At 49.1% G+C, this 20,843-nt stretch overlaps 1 protein-coding gene across 1 annotated transcript; it reads left to right on the top strand.

Moving 5' to 3' along the window:
- The first annotated feature begins 425 nt into the window (after positions 1-425).
- On the top strand, positions 426-20,836 carry Wrap53 (WD repeat containing antisense to TP53). The gene is made up of 10 exons (XM_036194433.1): positions 426-1,072; positions 1,195-1,293; positions 2,030-2,141; positions 18,601-18,689; positions 18,921-19,011; positions 19,118-19,250; positions 19,738-19,946; positions 20,102-20,205; positions 20,337-20,471; positions 20,570-20,836. The coding sequence occupies exons 1-10, from the start codon at positions 678-680 to the stop codon at positions 20,814-20,816; spliced, it is 1,614 nt and encodes a 537-aa protein (XP_036050326.1). The 5' UTR covers positions 426-677; the 3' UTR covers positions 20,817-20,836.
- Positions 20,837-20,843: the final 7 nt, after the last annotated feature.

Below are 20,843 nucleotides of genomic sequence, written 5' to 3'. Positions count from 1 at the left end.
TCAATTGCACAGCCACGAACATTTTATGGGGAGAGAGAACTTGCAAACTAAGAAGGGAGGAAAGGTGAAGGGAGGCAGAGGGGATGGAGAGAAGGGGAGACCGAAGGGAGGGAGATGGGGAGAAGAGGAGAGAGGGAGAAAGGAAACCTTATTTTGAGGTTGCCTGACTCAAAACAAGAGTCGAGGGGCAAAACCTGTGGGCATTAAGCGCCCTCTGCAGGTCAGGGAGGGTAGGTACCTTAAGAATGAGCCCAGCGGACGGTAGGGGGCGCGCGCGCACTTTTCGCTACGGCCGAGAGCGACGACTACAACTCCCAGAAGCCTCTAGGAATTCTCTAGCACTTGAGGGTTGGGCCAACTCGTTCCTTCCCGCCACACCGCTCAGACCTTAGCCGGGATGCAAAGAGCCAATGGGAAGGTGGCCCGACTCCCGCGAGAGCAAGAAGCACTAGCGGCGCGCAGCGACCCCGGGGGCTTTGCTTTCAGCATTGGTTTCCCGGTGTCTGCCCTCGGTTGCGGGGTTCGGCTCCTCTTCCCGGAAGAGGAAAGCAGGCGCGGTGGGTCTGTGCAGTTCTGCGCCCGGATCCCCGGGAACTTTAATGCAGCCTGGCCTCAGCAGCTGGTAGCCGGTGCAACGAGGCTTGCCCGGCCCCTGTCCTTCCTGCTTGCTCTACAGAATGAAGACGTCGGAGGAGCGACTCTTAGCTCCGGACAGCCTCCCTTCTGATCAGGCCCCAGCTCCAGTGCCCCAAGGTTCCCCTGTGGATACAAATACAGACTCTGAACTGGTGCCACCGCCATGCAGTGGAGATGACCAATCCCAGATAGCCACAGATTCTGTGGCTGGCTCGGTTCCGTCCCAGGAGCCGCAACAAGGGGACCCGGTTCCCCTCTCCGCTCCCCTGGAGGAAGAGTTTAATACTCCCGGTGAGTTGAGTCCTCGAATCGAGGAGCAAGAACTTTCAGAAAATGCGAGCCTTACGGTAGAAGAAACGAATCAGCCCGAGTTGGAGTCAGGAGAAGCCGTGGAAGGTGTGTCTGATGAACCCGGTCCTGTGGATGAGGGAGACACGTAAGTGACTCTGGGATCCGAGGAGCCCGGACGTGTGACCACGACAGCCACCAGCCCTCAGCCCCGTTCCAGGCCTGTTTCGCGCTGATGACCCGTTTGTTGTTTCTCCATCTCCCTTCCAGCTTTTGGAGCTACAGCTTCTCACAGGTACCCCGATACCTCAGTGGTTCCTGGTCCGAGTTCAGCACTCGCTCCGAGAACTTCCTGAAGGGTTGTAAGTGGTGAGTAGAACGGGCAGGGAGATGGCCACCTTCAGGATTTTCATCTGAAAACTCACCTCTAGTTGGCCCGTCGTGGTGGGACAGATGTACTGTCAACATCTGGGAAATAGAGGGAGGATTGAGAGTTCGAGTCTTGCCTTGTCCACAGAGTGAGACCCTGTCTTAAAGTAAAAATAAAAACTAAGCTGGACGGTGGTGGTGGCTTTTAATCCCAGCACTTGGGAGGCAGAGGCAGGAGGGTCTCTGAGTTCAGTGGGCAGCCTGGTCCACAGAGCGAGATCCAGGACAGATCCCTGTCTCAAGGTAAAACAACAACAAAAAACCCAGCCCGCAAAAGCCCAGACAAAAAAATCCCAAAGGATTAAGGAGGTGGTTAAGGAGTAATAGAATACTGGTGAGTGTTTTCCTTTCTTCGCTCTGTGGATTTTTCCTTCCATTTCTAGCACTGTGGACGTAGCCTCTGGTGTCCAGCGTGCTAGTCTGGACCTCACCACTAAGCTACCTTCTAGCCTTTTTTTTTTTTTCCTTTATTTTGAGATAGGGCCTTGCCAAGTTGCCCAGTCTGGCCTGGATCCTCTGCCTCAGCCTCTCAAGTAGGCGGCTTATAGATGTGTGCCACCACCGTCTGCATGAGCTCAAGTTTTACCTAGGACTGGTTGGTGTCTTCTCAAGGGCCCTAGCCCTACACTTAGAAATGACAGGTCTGTCCAGTTTGCTAATTTTCCTATATTTTTAGGGCCCCTGATGGTTCCTGTATCTTGACCAATAGTGCTGATAATGTCCTACGGATTTACAACCTGCCCCCAGAACTGTACAGTGAAGGAGAGCCGGTGGAATATGCAGAAATGGTAAGGGGAGGGCCTGACTCCATCCCTTTGCCAGCCCTACACATTAGAGCTCTTCCTGCAAATGAAGACTGTGCTCATGGGTTGTTACCTGTGTATAGACAGGACGTTCCTTCACCGTGGATGTCCACATGTATCATTTTCTCCTTGAATTCTGAAGTCATTTAAAGAGAAGTCAGTCCCGTTCGTCAGGAGTCTTGTTTTCTTCTGTGACAGTGTGTGTCTAGGTGTTTCTTAGATGGTTTTTAACGTGTGCTGGGGAGGTGGCTCATTGGTAGATGCTTGCCTAGCATCGCGCACGAAGCCCATGTTCAAGCTCCCACACTGCATAAACTGGGTGTGTTGGCTTACCCTTGAAATCTCAGCACTCTGGAGGTGGAGGCAGGAGGATCAGTTCGAGGTGCTCTCAACTGCATGGAAAGTTCAAGGCCACTGTGTTTGGGCTGCGCTCTTACAGAAGTGAACGATAGATGAAGAGTTGGTTGTATTTTTTGTGCAGTGTGCAAATGCATGTCAGTGAACAAGATCATTGCACGTGAAAACAAATGCTCTAAAAGTCCCGTGCAGGAAATTACTTCAGCCTGGGCGCTGCAATACGGCCTGGGCAGCATCGTGAGACTCTGTATCTGCCTGTTTGCTTTCTCATCCTTTCTCTCCTTTTAAGATTTATTTTTAATTTTTGTTTTTGTTTCTTTTTTAAAAAAAATAATTTATTTTATGTGCATTGATGTGAAGGTATCAGATCCCCTGCAACTGGTGTCACAGACAGTTGTGAGCTGCCAGGTGGGTGCTGGGAATTGAACCTGGGTCCTCTGGAAGAGCAGCCAGTGCTCTTAGCCATCTCTCCAGCCCTGATTTGTTTCTCGAGACAGGGTATCTCTGTGTACTTCTGGAACTTGATTTTTAGACCAGGCTTGCAGAAATCCATCTGCCTTCGCCTCCTGAGTGCTGAGGTTAAAGACGTGTGCCACCACCACCCGGCCTTATTTTTAATTTCTAAGTGTGTGTGAGTGTGTGTGTGTGTGTGTGTGTGTGTGTGTGTCTGTGTCTGTGTGTCTGTGTCTGTGTGTGTGTGTGTGTGTGCACTGGTGCCTTTGGAGCTGAGGAGTAGGGAAAGAAAGTGAATCTTGAAGAAGTGTGAAGGAAAGGTTCAGATGGACATCCATCAGCTTGGATCAGGATGTCGGGGAGTCTGATCTCGGGCAGTTTATTCCCAACAAATTTAAACACAGTATAACTTGGGAAAGTTTCCTGGTGTAATACAGTCCCTGGTGTACAAGGAAGCATAATTGAAACTTGACTCAGGGTATGTCATTTCTTCCCAGAAGGTGTCTTCTTGAGATAGGCTACCTGTACTAGCTTAAGGGCCTAAGCATGGGTCTGGCCTTATCTTGATCGTACAGATAGCACAGAGGTCATTTGGGCTGTTAGCCATCTCTGGTCCTTGTTATAGGACCTTGGGGCAGCCCCTGGTTATACAGATAGTGAATGTAAGGGTCATTTAAACTGTAAGGTATCTCTGGTCCTTGCAGGAGGTTGGGGAGCCCCTGGCTGTTAAGGGTCAGTTAGGTATCTCCAGTTCTGGTTGTAGGAACTTGATATGGCCTGGCCCAACACATAACACAGATGGCAGATCACTGGGCGACTAATCACCTCCATCACCAGCTTTCTGGTTAGAAGGACATCCTGTGTACTTAACATCCCTGGTTTTTTTGGAGATGTGTGGGAGCAGGGACTTTTGTGCTCCCTACATGGAGCCAAGCTGGAGTTACAGGTAGATGTGAACCATCTGACATAGGTCCTGGGAACTGAACTTGGGTCCTCTCAACCTCTGGGCCATCTTTCCAGCTACCTCTGTGCGTTCTGAGACAGGTCTCATCCTGGCTTCTAACTCATGACATAGCTGAGCCTAGCCTTGAACTCCTGGATTTCCTTCCCCCCTTTTAACCTTTCAATTGTTGGAGCTGCAGGGCATGTGTTGTCAAACACAGGGAAAACTTTTTTTTTTTTTTTTGAGGTTCAAAAAAAATTTTTTAATGTGTCTGAGTGTTTTGCCTGAATGTATTTGTGTTCCACATGCATGCAGTGCCTGTGGAAGCCAGAAGAGGGCGTTAGATCCCGTGGGACTAGAGTTACAGTTGTTAGATGTCATGTGGGTGCTGGGAATTGAACCCCAGCTCCTCTCTGAAAGAGTAGCCAGTGCTCTTAACTGCTGAGCTGCTCCACCTCCCACCCCACCCCCTTTGAGACAAGATCTTATGTAGAGAAGGCTGGCCTCAAACTCACAGTAGCTATATAGCCAGGGGTGGACTTGAATCCCTCCCTCCTCTGCTGGCTTTACCTGTAAGTGCTGAGGTTGCAGGAATGTATCACCATGTTTGCCTGAGGCCTGTCTCTTTAAGAAATAGAAAAATAAATAACTGCTTTGAAGGTAAAAAACAGGAAAAGGAGAGGCTAACCAGGAGACAGCGCTTCTGGCTAGGGATATAGCTCTGCGCTCTTGTGTTTACCTAGTATTCAAGGAGCCCTTGGTTCAGTTCCCAACACTGTAGGAAACAACAAAACCCTACGGAAGTGGGATGTCATGGAACACTCTTTTAATCCCCACACTCAGGGGGCAGAATCTGAAGAATCTCTTGTGATTGTGAGGCCAGCCTGATCTACAAAGCATGTTCTAGGCTAGCCAGGGCTACCTAGTAAGACCCTGTCTCAAAACACAAAACAAAAACAGCCTTGCGGTAGCTAGCCCTTTAGAAGTACAGGTGTGTGTGTTGGGGTGGGGAGTGGATAGAAAAGGAGACAGTTTTTTGTGAGACCTGAAGAGTGATGATGTCTGAATGATGTGGACAAACTTCCAGGAAGTGGCGACAGTACCACAGAGACCCCGAGCTGGGGAAGCTTTGTGTTCACAGAATAGAGGGAGCGTGGGTGTGGGGTGATGGGAAGGTGATGGGCAGTATAATGCAGGGTCTTGTGGGAAGGCCTCTTGGGTCTATTTGAGAGTTTCAAACCAGTGGTGAGTGGACTCTGGGTGAGCAAAAGGGCAAGAGTAACACCGAAGGGGTTGTGTGTGTGTGTGCGCGTGCGTGCGTGCGTGTCTGTCTGTCTTTTGAGGCAGGCTCTTAAAGATTTATTTTAAATTTGTATGTGTATGTGTGTCTATAACGTGTGTGTTGACTACCCTTGGAGGTTAGAAGAGGGAGCTGGAGTCATGGTCAGCTCAAACTTCTGTCCTCTGGTGGCACATGCCTTTAATCCCAGTCCTCAGGAGTTCAAGGCCAGCCTGGTCTACATAGTGAGTCCCAGGACAGCCAGGGCTACAAAGTGAGACCCTGACTCCAAAAACAGATACAACAACAACCCCTGCTGCTGGGGGGGAGGGGCTGTCCCCTCCCTGCCCCCTAAGAAAGGGTCCTCTGGAAGAGCAGTACCTACCTGCTCTTTTTGGTTTGGTTTGGTTTGAGACAGCCTTTCTCTGTGTAGCTCTAGCTGCGCTGGGAATTGCTCTGTAGACCAGGCTGGTCTTGAACTCAGAGATCCGCCTGCCTCTGTTTCCTGAGTGCTGGGAATAAAGGTGTGTGCCGCCGCCGCCGCCGCCACCTAACTGCTCTTCACTGCTGAGACCTCTCTCCAGGCCCCCCCGCCCCCAGAGAGGCGCCATCAACACACAGAAGGAAGAGTCCCGACTAATGGCGCTGAGTGACCATACAAGAGCACGTTCGGAGAGAGGTGGAGGCAGAAGTTGGGTAGAGCGTGTAAAGGAAAAAGAATGGGCAGTTCTTCGGACTTGTGCTATGAAAAGGGAGCCAAGAGAGGGTTTTGATCGCTGACCTACATTTCTAAGACAAGAAATGGATCAGTGATAAGAGGGAATGTGGACCAGGAAGCTTGTTAGGTAGTGATGTGTCGGGGTGACCCAGCAGAGGGAGGAATAACGGAGACTGTGTCATTTATAAGGACAAGATTTAGCCTGACATGCTGGTCCACGGTTTATAGTCCCAGCACTAGGGAGCCTGCCTAGTCTAGTCACATGGTAAGTTCTGGGATGTCTTCCATTAACAACTAGCGCCCTGCCCCAAACAACTGACAGGAAAAGATTTCTTTCTGGGCATTGTGTGCACCTGTAATCCCAACATTAGGGAGGCTGAGGGAGGAGAATTGGGAGTCAGGGTGACAGCTTATAGGCCAAGACCCTGTCTCACAAAATCAAGGGCTCTGTGGTATGGCTTGCTGGCATAAGTGCTGGCCTAGTGCGCACAGGCCCTGGGTTGGCTCCCAGCACTCACAGTTTTAGAGGCCAGGAAGTCTAAGACTGAGGCATCACCTAGCAGGATTGTAGAAACAGTCTCTTCCACGGCTGTGCCCCTGTTGAACCTCTACCACTAAGCTAAACTACTCGCCTCTTCCTTGTACTGTATATAATCCTGTCAGGGGACCCCAAACTCATGACTTTATTTAATTCTCTCTCTCTCTTTTTTTTTTTTTTTTTTTTGGACACAGTCTTATTACGTAGCTTTGGCTGGCGTGAAACTCTCTATGTAGACCATGTAATGTGTATGGATGTTTTGCCTATATGTGTCTATATACTGCATGCGTGCCTGGTGCCTGTGTGCACCAGAAGAGGGCATTGGAACTGGTTACAGAAGGTTGTGATCTGCCATGTGGAAATCCAGCCTGGGTCTTCTAGAAGAGCAGACAGTGCTCTTGACCAACAAGCCATCTCTGTAGCACCTTTTTATGTTTTTGAGATAGGGTCTTACTATGGAACCCTGGCTGGAATGCACTGTGTAGACCAGATTGGCCTCAAACTCACAGAGATGGTCCTGTGTCTGCTACTGATTGTTAGCTTCCTGCACCCCGCCCTCCAGATAAGGTCACATCCCTAGACTGCCCTTGAACTTCATAAATAGCTGAGGATGACCTTGAACTCCTGATCAATATGCTTATACCCTGCTTGTAAATGTGAGTTTAAAGAAAATTGGGCTGGAGAGATGGCTCAGGTTAAGAGCACTGACTGCTCTTCCAGAGGTCCTGAGTTCAATTCCCAGCAACCACATGGTGGCTCACAACCATCTGTAATGAGATCTGGCACCCTCTTCTGGCTTGCAGTCAAACACGCTGTATACATAATAAATAAATCTTTAAAAAAAAAAATTGTGGGGGTTGGGGATTTAGCTCAGTGGTAGAGTGCTTGCCTAGCAAGCGCAAGGCCCTGGGTTGGATCCTCAGCTTCAAAAAAAAAGAAAGAAAGAAAGAAAAACCTTGGTGTGTATATGTGGTGTGTGTGTGTGTGTGTGATGTGTGGATGTGTGCATTTTAGGGCATGCAGAAGTCAGAAAACAGCCCAGGCAGCGGTCTTTGCTTTCCATGTCTTTGAGGCAGGCTCTCCTGTTCACTGCTCCATGTAGCCTGCAGGCTTCTGGGATTGGCTTGTTTCTACTTTGTATCCTGTCCTAGTACTTCTGAGGTTACAGGCAGTAGCTACGTATCTGACTTAATTGGTTTTTGGGAATTTGATCTAAGGTCTTCACCCTTGTGCAGCAAGACCTTTGCCCCCAAACCATCTCCCCACCCTCCTCTAAACATGTTCTTGGTGAAACTGAGTAATTGGAGAAATAGGGTCAGTGAACTTGATGGTTAGGGATGGTAATGCCAGTTTGGAGATGACGAAGCCCACCCTTGACTGGGAACGAGCGGCTGATGTAAACACGAGACTGCCTCATGTGGGATGAATCCATCCCTTCTTTTCAGCCTATTTGTTCAGTACTTTGTTTTCTTGGGTTTGTTTGTCTGGAATGTATCAAGTGGACACTTAACCCTAGAGCTGCAGCCCTGGGCCTCATCTTCATGTGTTGTTGTTATTATTATTATTATTAATATTATTTATATTTATTATATTTATTATTATTATTATTTTGGTTTTTCAAGACAGGGTTTCTCTGTGTAGCTTTGCACCTTTCCTGGAACTCGCTTTGGAGACCAGGCTGGCCTCGAACTCACAGAGATCTGCCTGGCTCTGCTTCCCGAGTGCTGGGATTTAAAGGCGTGTGCCACCAGCCGTCTTCATGGTTGTTTTTTTTTTTTTTTTTTTTTTTTTTTTTTTTTTTGAGGTAAGGATTGAACCCAGGGCCTTGAGCTAAATCTCCAACCGTCTTCATGGTTTTTGTTGTGGTTGTTTTTTTGTTTTTCAGTTTTAGAGACATTTGAATTACATCACATTAGCCCCATGGTGGGGAGAGGAGCTTCAGAGAGTGACAAGGCTCAGGGGACCTTTCACAAGAAGGGTCTGGCCAGTGTCGGAAGACATCGAGGAAGAAAAGGGAAAGTCACATCGTTGTGAGTCCTGACTCAGGCTGGACAGAGCCTGTGATGGCTCACAGGGATTTGGGCTTCTTTTCTGTGGTGGTGTCTCACTACATTGACCAGGCTGGCCTCAAAACTGGACTCAGAGCCGGGATGCTGGCACACGCCTTTTATCCTAGCACAGAAGGCAGAGGCAGGTGGATTTCTGTGAGTTCAAGGCCAGCCTGGGCTACACTGTGAGGCTCTGTTTTAAAAAAAGCAATTTGAGCTTTTTAAAAAAATGTTTTCAAATACGGGCTGGAGAGATGGCTCAGAGATTAAGAGCACTGACTGCTCTTCCAGAGGTCCTGAGTTCAATTTCCAGCACCCACATGGTGGCTCACAACCATCTGTAATGAGATCTGGCGCCCTCTTCTGTATGCATAATAAATAAATCTTAAGAAAAAAAATGTTTTCAAATACAAAAGAGTATTTGAGCAAGACCTCGCTGTTAAGGTGGCTCTTAAGCAGAGACCTGAAGGAATACAGGGGTGAGCAACAGTGATTCCTGGAAGAAGAGAGGACAGTGAATGAACTAATAGTTCCTGTAGAAAAGGAAGTTCAAGAGTGAGTGTAGGGCGGGCTGGAGAGGCGGCTCAGCAGTTAAGAGCCCTGGCTGCTCTTCCAGAGGACCCGGCTCAATTCCCCAAACTCACATGGCGGTTTGTACTAGTCTATATACTCCAGTTTGAGGGGATCTGATGCCCTTTTCTGGCCTTCCTTTGTGGATACCAGGCACACGTATGGTACAGAGACATACATGCAGCCAAAAAGCTCATGTACTTTTTTTCTTGGCTTTTTGAGACAGGGTTTCTCTGTGTAGCCCTGGCTGTCCAGGAACTATCTGTAGCCCAGGCTGGCCTCGAACTCACAGAGATCCACCTGGCTCTGCCTCCCGAGTGCTGGGATTAAAAGCATGCGCCACCACTCTCCGACCCTTTTTTTTTTTTCTTATTTTGAATTAAAAATAACATCTTGGGGCTAGAGAGATGGCTCAGTGATTTAAAGCACTGACTGCTCTTCTAGAGTTCAAGTCCAAGCACCTACATGACAGCACACCACTGTGTGTAACTCTAAGATCTGACACCCTCACAGACACACATGCAGGCAAAACACCAGTGCACATGAAATAAAAAAAAAATAAATTATTTAAAAAATCACATTTAGAAAAAATGACTGTAGGCCAGTGAGATGATTCAGCAGCTGAAGGGCTTGCTGTTCATGCCTGACAGCCTGAGTTCAGTTCAGGAAATCCAGGGTGCAGAGAGAACTGACCCCTAAAAGTTGTCCTCTGAGCTCCGTGCATGCACCGTGGCATGCATGCACCCATATTCACAAACATCTTCACATAAAATAGTAATAATCAAGATAACAGAAGGATCTGTAGGAAGCAAGATGGAGAACCAGGCAGGTAAAGTTTCAGGAATAAGAAAGAGAAAAGGAAGCCAGACATGGTGGCATGTGCCTTTAATCCCAGCACTTGGGAGGCAGAAGCAGGTGAGTTTAAAGCCAGCCTGGTCTATATAGCAAGTTCCAGGTCAGCTAGGGCTGTACTGTGAGACTCTGCCTCCAAAAATATCAGGGCAAAGGAGTAGCTAGGTTGATATCAAGAGTTGTAGGGTGAGGCCAGGCGGGGGTGGCGCACGCCTGTAATCCCAGCACTTGGGAGGCAGAGGCAGGTGGATCTCTGTGAGTTCGAGGCCAGCCTGGCTACAGAGCTAGTCCAGGACAGGATCCAAAGCTACAGAGAAACCCTGTCTCGAAAAACCAAAAAAAAAAAAAGAAAAAGAAAAAGAAAAAAGAGTTGCAGGGTATGAAGAGGACAAGGGTTTATCCACTCAGTGGTGTTTGCCTGGCACACAAAGCCCTGGGTTTGATCCCCAGCATTTTATAAAATGGATGTGGTGGGCCATACCTGGAACTCAGCATTAGGGAGATGGAGGCAGAGCGATGAGAAGTTCAAGGTCACCCTTGTCTAAGTGGTGAGTTTGAGGCCAACCTCTGGTTCAAAAATGAAAATGAAAACAAAAACAACCAACCAGGAAGGCTGAGTCTTGGGCAGAGTATGTGACAAAAAGGGACACGTAGGGACTACTGGTGCTCAGAAGTCAAAGACAAGGTGACATCAACCTGCACACGTTGGCCTTGAAGTGTTTACGGAGGAGGGGAGTGTGAGCCAGAAAGCCATCTCAGCTCAAGAGGGCATGGGAAGCCAGGGCCAGGCAAGTTCTGGAGGGTGAAGGGGTTCCAGGAAGATAAGAAGTAAGGGTGACTTTAGATCCTAGAGTATAAATATTGGAAGGCCTGGTGCTGAAGAGATGGCTCAGAGGTTAAGAGCACTGGCTGCTCTTCCAGAGGTCCTGAGTTCAATTCCCAGCAACCATGTGGTGGCTCACAGCTGTCTATACTTGGATCTGGTGCCCTCTTCTGGCCTGCAGGCAGAATACTATATACATAATAAATAAATTTTTTAAAAAAGCTTTAAAAAAAATATTGGAAGTCCTTAGCTAAGTAAGGATTTTGGAGTGCTGACAGGCCTTAATTTTAAGTAAGGCAGACTGGGGTATGTGGAATAGTGTGTGTGTCAAGGTAATGCTAGGTAAGCTGGAAGGCTGAGGCTTCTCTAGTGCCCGAGGTTAATGGATATGTCTGTGCTTGTCTTTTGTTACTGTTTTTTGTATGTTTGTTTTTCAAGACAAGGTTTCTCTGTATAGCCTTGGCTGTCCTGGATCTCGCTCTGTAGTCCAGGCTGGCCTTGAACTCACAAAGATCCACCTGCTGCTGCCTCCCGAGTGCTGGGATTAAAGGTATACACCACCATGCCTGGGTTTTTATTTTATTTTTTTCTAATTTACAGTATGTATATCTTTGTCTCTGTCTGTGCATGTGAGTGCAGGTGCCCACAGAGGCCAGGAGAGGGTGTTGGATCCCTGGGAGCTGGACTTACAGGGAGTTGTGAGTTGCCTGACATGGGTACAGGAATGGAGCTTAGGTCTTCTGCAGGAGAGCAGTACGTGCTCTTAACTACTCAACCATCTATCTGCCCTGTGGGTGTTTTTTTTTGTTTGTTTGTTTGTTTGTTCTGAGGCAGTCTCTATATCCCTGGCTGGCCTGGAACTTACTATGTACCAGACCAGGCAGAGGTGTCTGTCATGTGGTGATCCTGCTTGGCCTCACACATACTGAGATTGCAATGCATGCGGCATCTTGACAGGCTAATGTTTCTGTGAGTCTTGATGGATTCCAGAAAGAAGGGTGGCCTGGTGCTCAATGGCGGTCTAGATCAGAGGCTGCAGATCTGTGAGTTCTGGAAGGTAAAAAGCCCTGGTTCCCAGACAGACACTGAGGGTGTCTCAAGACCAGGGCCTACGGTGTATTAGAGAGACTGTCTCTGGTGGGGATGGTTAAAGACACTGGGACCGTAGGGCTCTTTTATGGAGAAACAAGGAAGGGTGCTGAGGTGTGGTTATTTTCTTCATTGCTGTGACAGTGTCTTACAGAGCATCTGAAGGAAGAGTTACTTCTGGTTCCAGTTTGAGGGTACTGCCCATCATTGCAGGGAGGTCATGGTAGCAGTCCCCTGTCCTCAGTCAGGAAGCACAGCGGTGTGGAAAGCTGGTCCTCCATCCACCTTTGTCCTTTTTATATAGCCCAGGAGAACCCAAGCCCATAGAATGGGGCCTGTCATATTTAGGGTGGGTCCTGCTACATCAGGTAATCCAGTCCAGAAGTTCTCTCACAGAAGTGACAGGCTTATCTCAGGTCATTCTAGGTCCCGACAAGTTATAATGATCGGCATTAACCATCGGCCTGGTTAATTCCCTTGATGTGCCGGCCTGGTGACCTGAGTTGGACCCCCAGAATTCACATAAAGATGGAAAGAGCGAACCAATTCCACAAATTGCCATGTGTGCATGTGACATGTTCCTGCATTCTCACACACAATAATAGTGTTTAAAAACGTTAGCCGTCACAACTCACTGGGAATGTAACCCATGGCAGAGTGCTTGCCTGGCATGCTTGAGACCTTATGAACACACATACAGAGACAGGGGAAGGAGAGAGACTATGAGAATAAGACCCTAGTGTGGTAGCTCATGCCTAAAATCTCAGTACTTGGGAGGCTGGGGCAGAAGGATCAGTGTGAGCTCGAGGCCAGCCTAGGCTATGTAGTTAGCTTTAGGTCCTTCTGAGCTGTACATTCAGACCTTGCCTCAAAACAAACAAAGAGAAAGCCATCATTGCCTGCCACTTGACAAAAATCAGCACCTGAAACTTAATTTCCATTGTTTCTGAAAGCCGTGTCCCAGTATGGGGGTTGTTTATGTGTTTATAACCCCGAAGTTCATGGTTCCTGCTTTTCCCTTTTCAGCAATTATATGCTAAATGTTTTTCACAGTGGTCCAGGCTTCTAGTTCCTGTGTCTAATGGTGCGTGTTGAGTGCTTTTGATAGGTTTTGTTTAAAAAACAAAACAAAAACCTTTTCTTCCCTTTGGACATTTGCGTTTCTAGGATTTTAGTAGCATGTATTATTCTTTTGATAGCCAGCTGGGTGTGGTGGCCAATGCCTGTGCAGTCTTAGCATTCAGGAGGGCTGAGGCAGGAGGATTGAGAGGCCAGAGTACCCTGGCCTGCACAGCAGCTATTTCCAAATAAATAGTTGAGTGGATGTCTGCACATGGTGTAAGTAAGTGGGTCTTTTCCCTTCCTTCCCTTCTATTTCAGGAAAGCCCCTCTGGTTTCTTCTCCTCTTCCCCTTCTCTGTTTTCCGTGGGTTTGTTTTGTTTTTGAGACAGGATCTCACTTTGTAACACTGGCTGGTCTAGAACTCAAAGATGGGCCTGCCTTTGCCTCCTTAGAGTTGGGATTGAAGACAAGATCTGTCACACCCAGCAGAGAAGCAGAGTCAGGTTTTTACAGGAAATTGTATGTGTTAGAAATACCTTAGCACCAACAGTCTGTGCATGTGGACTTCCATCTCTATAGTTATTTCTCTATATATTAATGATTTGTGATAGAATTGTTTTCAAATTTTTCTTAGCTGTTTTTTCTTTCTTTTAGCAGTATGTGGGTGAACGTGTTCTATTGAGCCTCACTCCTTAAGTATTCTCTCTTTTTCCCCCATTCCAGTTTTTGGGTTCACACCCTTGGTTTCATACATGTTTGTTAGGGCAGAGCTGTATCTTCACCTCCTCCTCCCTTTTTTTCAGACTGAGTCTTAGTATCCCAAACTGACCTTGAACTTGTGACCTTCCTGCCTCCGCCTCCCGAGTGTGGAGTCACAGGTGTGTGCCCTTCGTTCTAGCTAAGTGTTCTCACTTCTCATGTCTGAGAGCTCAGTGTTTGAGAACGGATGAAATCCATAGGACTAGGATGCAGCATGCTTGCCTAGTGTATGAAGACAGTTTTGGATGTAGTCGGTCCTCTGTCCATGCTTCTGGCATCTGTACAACTGCAGGTCCAAAATATTTGATAAAAACAGGGAGTCTGGCCAGCCTGGTCTACAGAGTGGGATCTAGGACAGGCACCAAAACTACACAGAGAAACCCTGTCTCGAAAAAACCACCACCACCACCACCACCAAAAACCATCTGGTTGGGGGTTGGGGGAGTCAGCGGCCAGGATGTAAAATAGATTAGTTAAAAAACAAACAAACAAACAAACCAATGAGTCTGTCCTGACATGTTTGGAGCTTTTCTTCCCTTGTTATTACATTTCCTGGGCCATATAGTATAGCAACTCTCAATGTGACATTTACATTAATTAGTAATTAAAAGTAACCTAGGGATGGAAGTATCTGAGAGGGCATATATAAGTTCTCCACAGATACCATAGCCCTTCATATGATCTGTGAGACTGACCATCAACAGATGCTGGTATGTTGGGGGAGTGTCTTGGAACCCATGCTTCTTGGGGACTGAGAGATGACTGCATTCCTCCCCCTTATGTGGTCTCCCTCTTACCTTCTCATCTCTTCAGAACTTTCTAGAACTGGCTCCCCAGCCTGTTTCCTGACTGTGTCCCTGTTGTCATACCCTGTGGTTCTTGGTACCACTCTGGCCCTCTCTAGGGACTTTGCATCTTTCACACCCTTTTCAGATTGGGGGTGGGGTGCCCTCACCCCCAGTGCCAGAGCTAGGCAATTGTTCCTTTATCCTTGCAGAGTCTTTTCTGATGACTTCTGTGGAGGTTGGCGCCTCATAGCCTGTCTGTGCACTTTGTTGTTGTTGTTGTTATTGTTTTGGTTTTTCGAGACAGGGTTTCTCTGTGTAGCTTTGCTGCCTGGATTGGGTCTCGCTCTGTAGACCAGGCTGGCCTTGAACTCACAGAGATCCACCTGCCTCCCGAGTGCTGGGATTAAAGGTGTGCGCCACCGCCCGGCTTGTCTGTGTCTCTTAAGTCCTGCCCCATCTTTGTGGCCTCAGCTCTCCAAGCCAGAAGCCAGGGTCTCATCCTGTGACCTTCCTGACTCCCCACATCACTGAAACCAGCCCTCATGAAGCCTGTCTGACCTCTGATCGCCCACTTCACACCTTTGACTCTAACTGGGGTCTAATTATTTGGGGTGTTACGTTCTGCAACAGTGTTGCTGTCTGCCTTTGCTCGTGGAAACATTACTTCCTGGGGCTGGAGAGGTCGCTGGGCGCTTAAGATCACTTGTCCATCGGCAGAGGACCTAGGTTCACCACTCAGCACCCACACAGTGGCACCTAACCCCGGTAACTCTGGTCCCAGGGGATCTGACACCCTCTCCTGACCTCTGAGGGCACTAGGCACACATGTGCACATACATACATGCGGGTAAAAACTCACAGGTGTAAAACGGCAGGAAACAGACGAGTGAATCCTTTGCCTATGATCTTGCCTGGATGTTGAGAGGACAGAGGTGGGCAGGGAGACAGACTCTTGACACTGTTAGAAACAGTAAGAAGCACCGAGAACTTGGGAACGTGGAGGGTGAAGGGGTAAAGACAGCTTTTCAGAGGAGGGAGCACCTAGGACCTGGAGTGATATAGGTTCTACCTGGGGAGGTACAGGGAAGAGGAAGGAATAGTATTCCAAACAGAGACTCGTTCTAGAAAGCCTGTGGCTGAGAGTGTACGGAGTTGCTATCTCATGGGGCCCGAGAATCCAAGTGGTGGACATTGTGATTTTTAAGGAAGTGGGTAGAGATGAACTTTGAAGGCTGACTTGCAGGTAGGAGCATTTAATGGAAGTCTTCGTAAGGAAAAGGGCTACATGAAACCTCTAAAATATTTTAGCAGGAGAATGAGGCTATGTAGAATCCCAGCTTGCTGAGGTCTGGGTTCTACTGTGGAGAATGGATGGGTGAGTTTGAGAGCAGTGGGGGGAAAGGGGGAGGTCGGAGGACACTCAGGATGTCCTAGAAGTGTTGACAAGGAGGCAGTGGCTGGTAATGGGCTGTCAGGAGAAGGAGGGAGTGGAGGAGACAGATTCCAGTGCTGGGCCGGAGCAGGAAGAGTAAAGGGGTGATGGCTGAGGATGGGGTTTTGGCCTAGTTTGCTTTTCTGCTGCTGATTAGAGGCCAGAGAGCAACACTGCCTACTTCCTGGCTGTTCCCAAGCTCATGGTCAGCCATCTTGTACAGTCTAGGCTCACCTGCCCAGGGATGGCATCACCTACAGTCGGCTGGACCCTCCCACATCAACCAGCATCAGGAAAATGCCCCACAGACATACCTACGGGGGCAGTCTGATCCTTGTAATCCCTCGACTGAGGTCCTCTCCCTTGGTGACTCCAGATTTCTGTCAGGTTGACGGCTGAAGCCGCTGTGACTCCTACACAGACTGGACTTCCAAACCAGTATGGGGCCCGGAGCAGCAGGCGGTGCTGGTCCCTTACAGATCAATGGAGTCTGAGGTGGCTGTGGGAGGGAACTTTCCTCCAGGCAGTCAGTTGTCGGAGTCTGGCTGATGGGCTAGAAAATGAAGTCACGGTTGGGTTGGTGTCCAGACTGTTTAAATGTTCCATAAATTGTGAAGAAGAGGGCAACTTAGTAGACAAAAAGCAAAATTTATGAAACGATGTGCCTACATACAGAGAAGCTTAAGCCACATGTGGTGGTGCATGTCTGTAAAGACTTTGGGAAACAGAGACACGGTAGTTCAAGGCCAACCTTGAGGGCTACGTGGTGAGTGTGAGGCCAGCCTGGACTAAACGAAGCCCTATGTCAAGTAAAACTGAAAAAATAACAGAGCAAACCGTTTACCTTCGCTTTACAACTTCACAGTATGGTTGGAAATACCAAGTTAGGCCATAACAAACACCGTTTCACAGCCAGCAAACAGAAAAATTCTAGGCAGGCCTGGGTGATACCTGCTTGTAATCCCACCACTTTGGAGGCTGGGGCGAACGACGCCCAGCCTCCAGCTTTGCGAGACGTCAGTGGTCTCCAGCGCACTTAGCCCTACTTACTCTCAACAGCATCCGAAAGTGTCTGGCGTTCTTTTATCTTCCTGGCATCAACCGTTTTCTTTTTGTTTTTGGAGTAGTGAGGATCCAAGCCAGGGCTTTGAGCCACACTCCAGCACACTGTCAAAATTATTTCGTTTTTTTATTGCTGTTGTTTCATTAGCATGAGTATATGTGTAGGTGTGGGTGCAGGTGGCTATGACCTCGTGGAAATCAGGTGACAGATCTGTGTTCTCTCCTTCCGTCTTTACGTGGGTTCCAGAGATCAAACTACAGTTGCCAGGTTCACACAGCACACACCTTTGTCCACTGACCATCCAACACCCCACCCCTGTTTTCTTTGTTTCTTTGTTTGCTTTTGGGAGACAGGCTTTCGAGTAGCCCTGGCTGGCTTTGAACTCCTCATCCTCCTGCCTCTGTGCATCTGCAGTGCTGACGTTCCAGGATCCCAGCCCAGGGTTTTGTGAATGCTCGGCAAACACCCTACCAGTCAGCCATGGCCCTTTTGTGTTTCATTTTAAGTATTCCAGGTTGGCCTTGAACTCACAGCAACTCCTGTCTCAGTTCAAGTGCCGGGGTTACAGGCAAGAGACACCACACTCGACTTCATTTTCTTCAACTGGATAGAAAGGTTGTAGGTATTTGCTTGTTTGTGTTAGTCAAGATTGAACCCAGGGCCTCACGCCTGCCGGGCTAATGTTCTACCACTGATGTACGTCCACAGCCCTTATCTTTCTGTTTAAATGTTTGTACATTTGGCTGGGAATGTACTTGGCAGAGTCCTTGTATCTCATGCATCCAGCCCTGGGTTCCTTCCCCAGCAGGGCATGAGCAGGGTGTGATGACCTTCCTCCCTGGAGGTGGAAGCAGGAAGATCAGAAGTTCAAGGCCAATCTGGGATCTATGAAACTGCCTGGGGGGCAAACACTTGTGGTGACTCTGCAGGTAGAGATCTGAGTTAGATTTCTAGACCCCCCCCAACCCCCCTCCCTGTGGGAAGGAGAGAACCTATTCACTTCCCGTTGTCCTCTGACTCAAGTGTGCAGTGCGATGTGTGGGCATACACATAGACAGTATTTTACGAAGTCTTTACAGTTTTGGAATTAATTTTGTTTTTACATTGCTGGGGATCAAACTCAGGGCCTTGCAAATGGTAGGCAATCAACTTTGTCACTGGGCTAAATCCCTAAGGCCTGGTAATCTATTTAAAGGGTAGAGTAGCATAGAACCTGGTTGGTTCTTTGTCTCGAGACTAGGGTATTATTTGTGTCTATTATAAGTGTTTAAAAAAATTATGGCCCGGAGGCGGTGGCTCACGCCTCTAATCCCAGCACGCACTTGAGAGGCAGGTAGGTAGGTCTCTGAGTTTGAGGCCAGCCTGGTCTACAGCGAGAGTTCCAGGACAGCCAGGGCTACACAAAGAAGTCTTATCTTGAAAAACAAAGATATGAATCTCTTGCATTCTGTGGCCCGAGTCTAACATCGGAGCCTGGGTGAAATGCTTGAACAGTAAAGACTGTTCTTTAAGTCCTCATTTCTTCTATCTGGTTAGTGTCCCGAAGTGTCCTAATACCTCCTGGGGGCACGTTTTATTTTTGTGTTTGTTTGTTTGTTTGTTTGTTTGTTTGTTTGTTTCTGCCTGCTTTCCCCTGCCAGTAGCCTCAGCATTCCCACATCTCTGTCCAGGTTCCTGTCCTTCGAATGGTGGAGGGTGACACCATCTATGATTACTGCTGGTATTCTCTGATGTCCTCCAGCCAGCCAGACACCTCCTAGTAAGTGATAAGTGATGACCTTCGCTGTGCCCTTTACCACGTGTCCCCATCATCTCCTTACCCAGCCCACACACCCAGTTTCAAGGAGGCCTCTTCTTAGACTGCCAGGGCTCCTGGGAGGGTGGGAGAGGGTGCTCAGTGTGCCCTCTGATGGAAGCGGGGAGGGCCGGGCACTTGGCTTCCTTCCCTTCCTCTGACAGTGCCAGGCCTCAGCCTCCGTGTTTCTCTCAGTGTGGCCAGCAGCAGCCGGGAGAACCCAATTCACATCTGGGATGCATTCACTGGAGAACTCCGGGCTTCCTTTCGCGCGTACAACCACCTGGTACTGACTTCCCTGTCCAGCCCCTGTGCTCACTGGGGCCTCGCCCTCCTTTTTGGAAGACAGACGAAGCTTTGCAGGCCCATTTCCAGCCCTCTCCTGCCCCTAGGACGAGCTGACAGCAGCCCACTCGCTCTGCTTTTCCCCGGATGGTTCCCAGCTCTTCTGTGGATTCAACCGGACCGTGCGTGTCTTTTCCACATCCAGGCCTGGTAGAGACTGTGAGCTGCGACCCACGTTTGGTAAGCCTCCAGGGGCAGGAGATGAAAGTGTAGCACCTATGACGGGACCGTGAGTGAGCTGGGGCCACCTGTGGGGTTTCTCAGAGGAGACACTGACTCTGGGCTTGGAGGAAACTCTTCCTAGGTCAACCAGTTGATTAGAAAGCTGGGTTAACTCCTAACCCACCCAGGCCTGGGATTGAACCCTGGGTCTTGTGTTAGGCAAGTACTGTACCACTGAACTTATAAAATTGAAGGTGAAGGGGAGTTCATTTCCTGTAGGCCTGTAGATCTCCATCCCTTCCAGGAAAAACTGGGCTGTGATTGGGAGAGGGAGACCAGGTTCTTTAGGGGAACTGAATGATGTGGGAAGCATCAGAGAACTTCCATGCTTGTGACAAGCAAGGTGGGGGAATGAGTCCCTGCATGTCAGTCCTAGGCAGGACACAGAGCTCCGAGGCTAGTTACTGTCCTGTGCTAGCTAATTGCTCTCTTGTTTCCTCTCCAGCAAAAAAGCAGGGCCAGAGTGGCATCATCTCCTGTATAGCCTTTAGTCCAGCTCAGGCCCTTTACGCCTGTGGCTCCTATGGCCGTACCCTAGGCCTGTATGCCCGGGATGACGGTTCTCCTCTCGCCTTGCTGGGAGGCCACCAAGGGGGTGTCACCCATCTTTGCTTTCACCCCGATGGCAACCTCTTCTTCTCAGGAGCCCGAAAGGTATTGGTCAGAGCCCAGAGCTTGTACGTAAGCAGGAGTGGGGCTGTCGTTTGTAATGTGTTGAAACCGAGTTTGAAGGAGGCTGAGGTGGAGGCAGGGGAGAGAGAGGGAGAATGAGGGGTGGGAACACTTCAGACCCCTGTTCTTGTCTTCAGGATGCTGAACTTCTGTGCTGGGATCTCCGGCAGCCTGGCCACCTCCTGTGGTCTTTGAGTCGGGAAGTGACTACCAATCAGCGTATCTACTTTGATCTGGACCCGTAAGTGGCTGTGGCCTCTTCCAGGTTCCAGACCGTCAAGAGTCTGGCTGCCTCCTAGGCCCCTGGATAGGAATGGCTTCTGCCCCCAGAGTGATGCCACCTGTGTGCCCACAGTTTCCCTTCATTCCCAGGAGCGGGCAGTTCCTGGTGAGTGGTAACACCAGTGGAATTGTCTCTGTGTGGGACGTCAATGGAGCTCTCACTAACAGCACGCTGGAACCTCTGGTGACTTTTCTGCCCCAGAAGGACTGCACCAATGGAGTGAGGTCACTAAACGGGCTTGGAGCCAGGCTTGGGGAGGAGGTGGATCTCCTACATATATATCATCCTGACCTAGGTGCTGACAGACTGCCCTCTCCTCCAGCCTTCACCCTAGCTTGCCTCTACTGGCTACCGCTTCCGGCCAGCGTGTGTTTCCAGAGCCCACCAATAGTGGGGATGAAGGCGAGCCGGAGCTGGATCTCCCCCTGCTCTCCCTATGCCACGCCCATCCCGAATGGCGGCTTCAGCTCTGGTGGTGTGGAGGGGGACCCGACCCCAGTAGCCCTGATGACCACCAAGATGAGAAGGGACAAGGAAGGACAGAGGGCTGTGGGGATGAGTTAATATAAAGATTTGGTATGACACTGGAGTCGTTG

This window comes from Onychomys torridus, chromosome 8 (genome assembly GCF_903995425.1).
Source record: "Onychomys torridus chromosome 8, mOncTor1.1, whole genome shotgun sequence".
NCBI lineage: Eukaryota > Metazoa > Chordata > Mammalia > Rodentia > Cricetidae > Onychomys > Onychomys torridus.
The sequence above is the reverse complement of the archived record's forward strand: the minus strand, read 5'-3'. Positions and strand labels throughout refer to the sequence as shown.

Coding starts and splice junctions, on each gene's coding strand:
- Wrap53 (XM_036194433.1), top strand. CDS start 678: ATGAAGACGTCGGAGGAGCGACTCTTAGCTCCGGACAGCCTCCCTTCT. Junction 18,690..18,920: donor AGCCAGCCAGACACCTCCTA/GTAAGTGATAAG, acceptor TGTTTCTCTCAG/TGTGGCCAGCAGCAGCCGGG. Junction 19,251..19,737: donor TGAGCTGCGACCCACGTTTG/GTAAGCCTCCAG, acceptor TTTCCTCTCCAG/CAAAAAAGCAGGGCCAGAGT.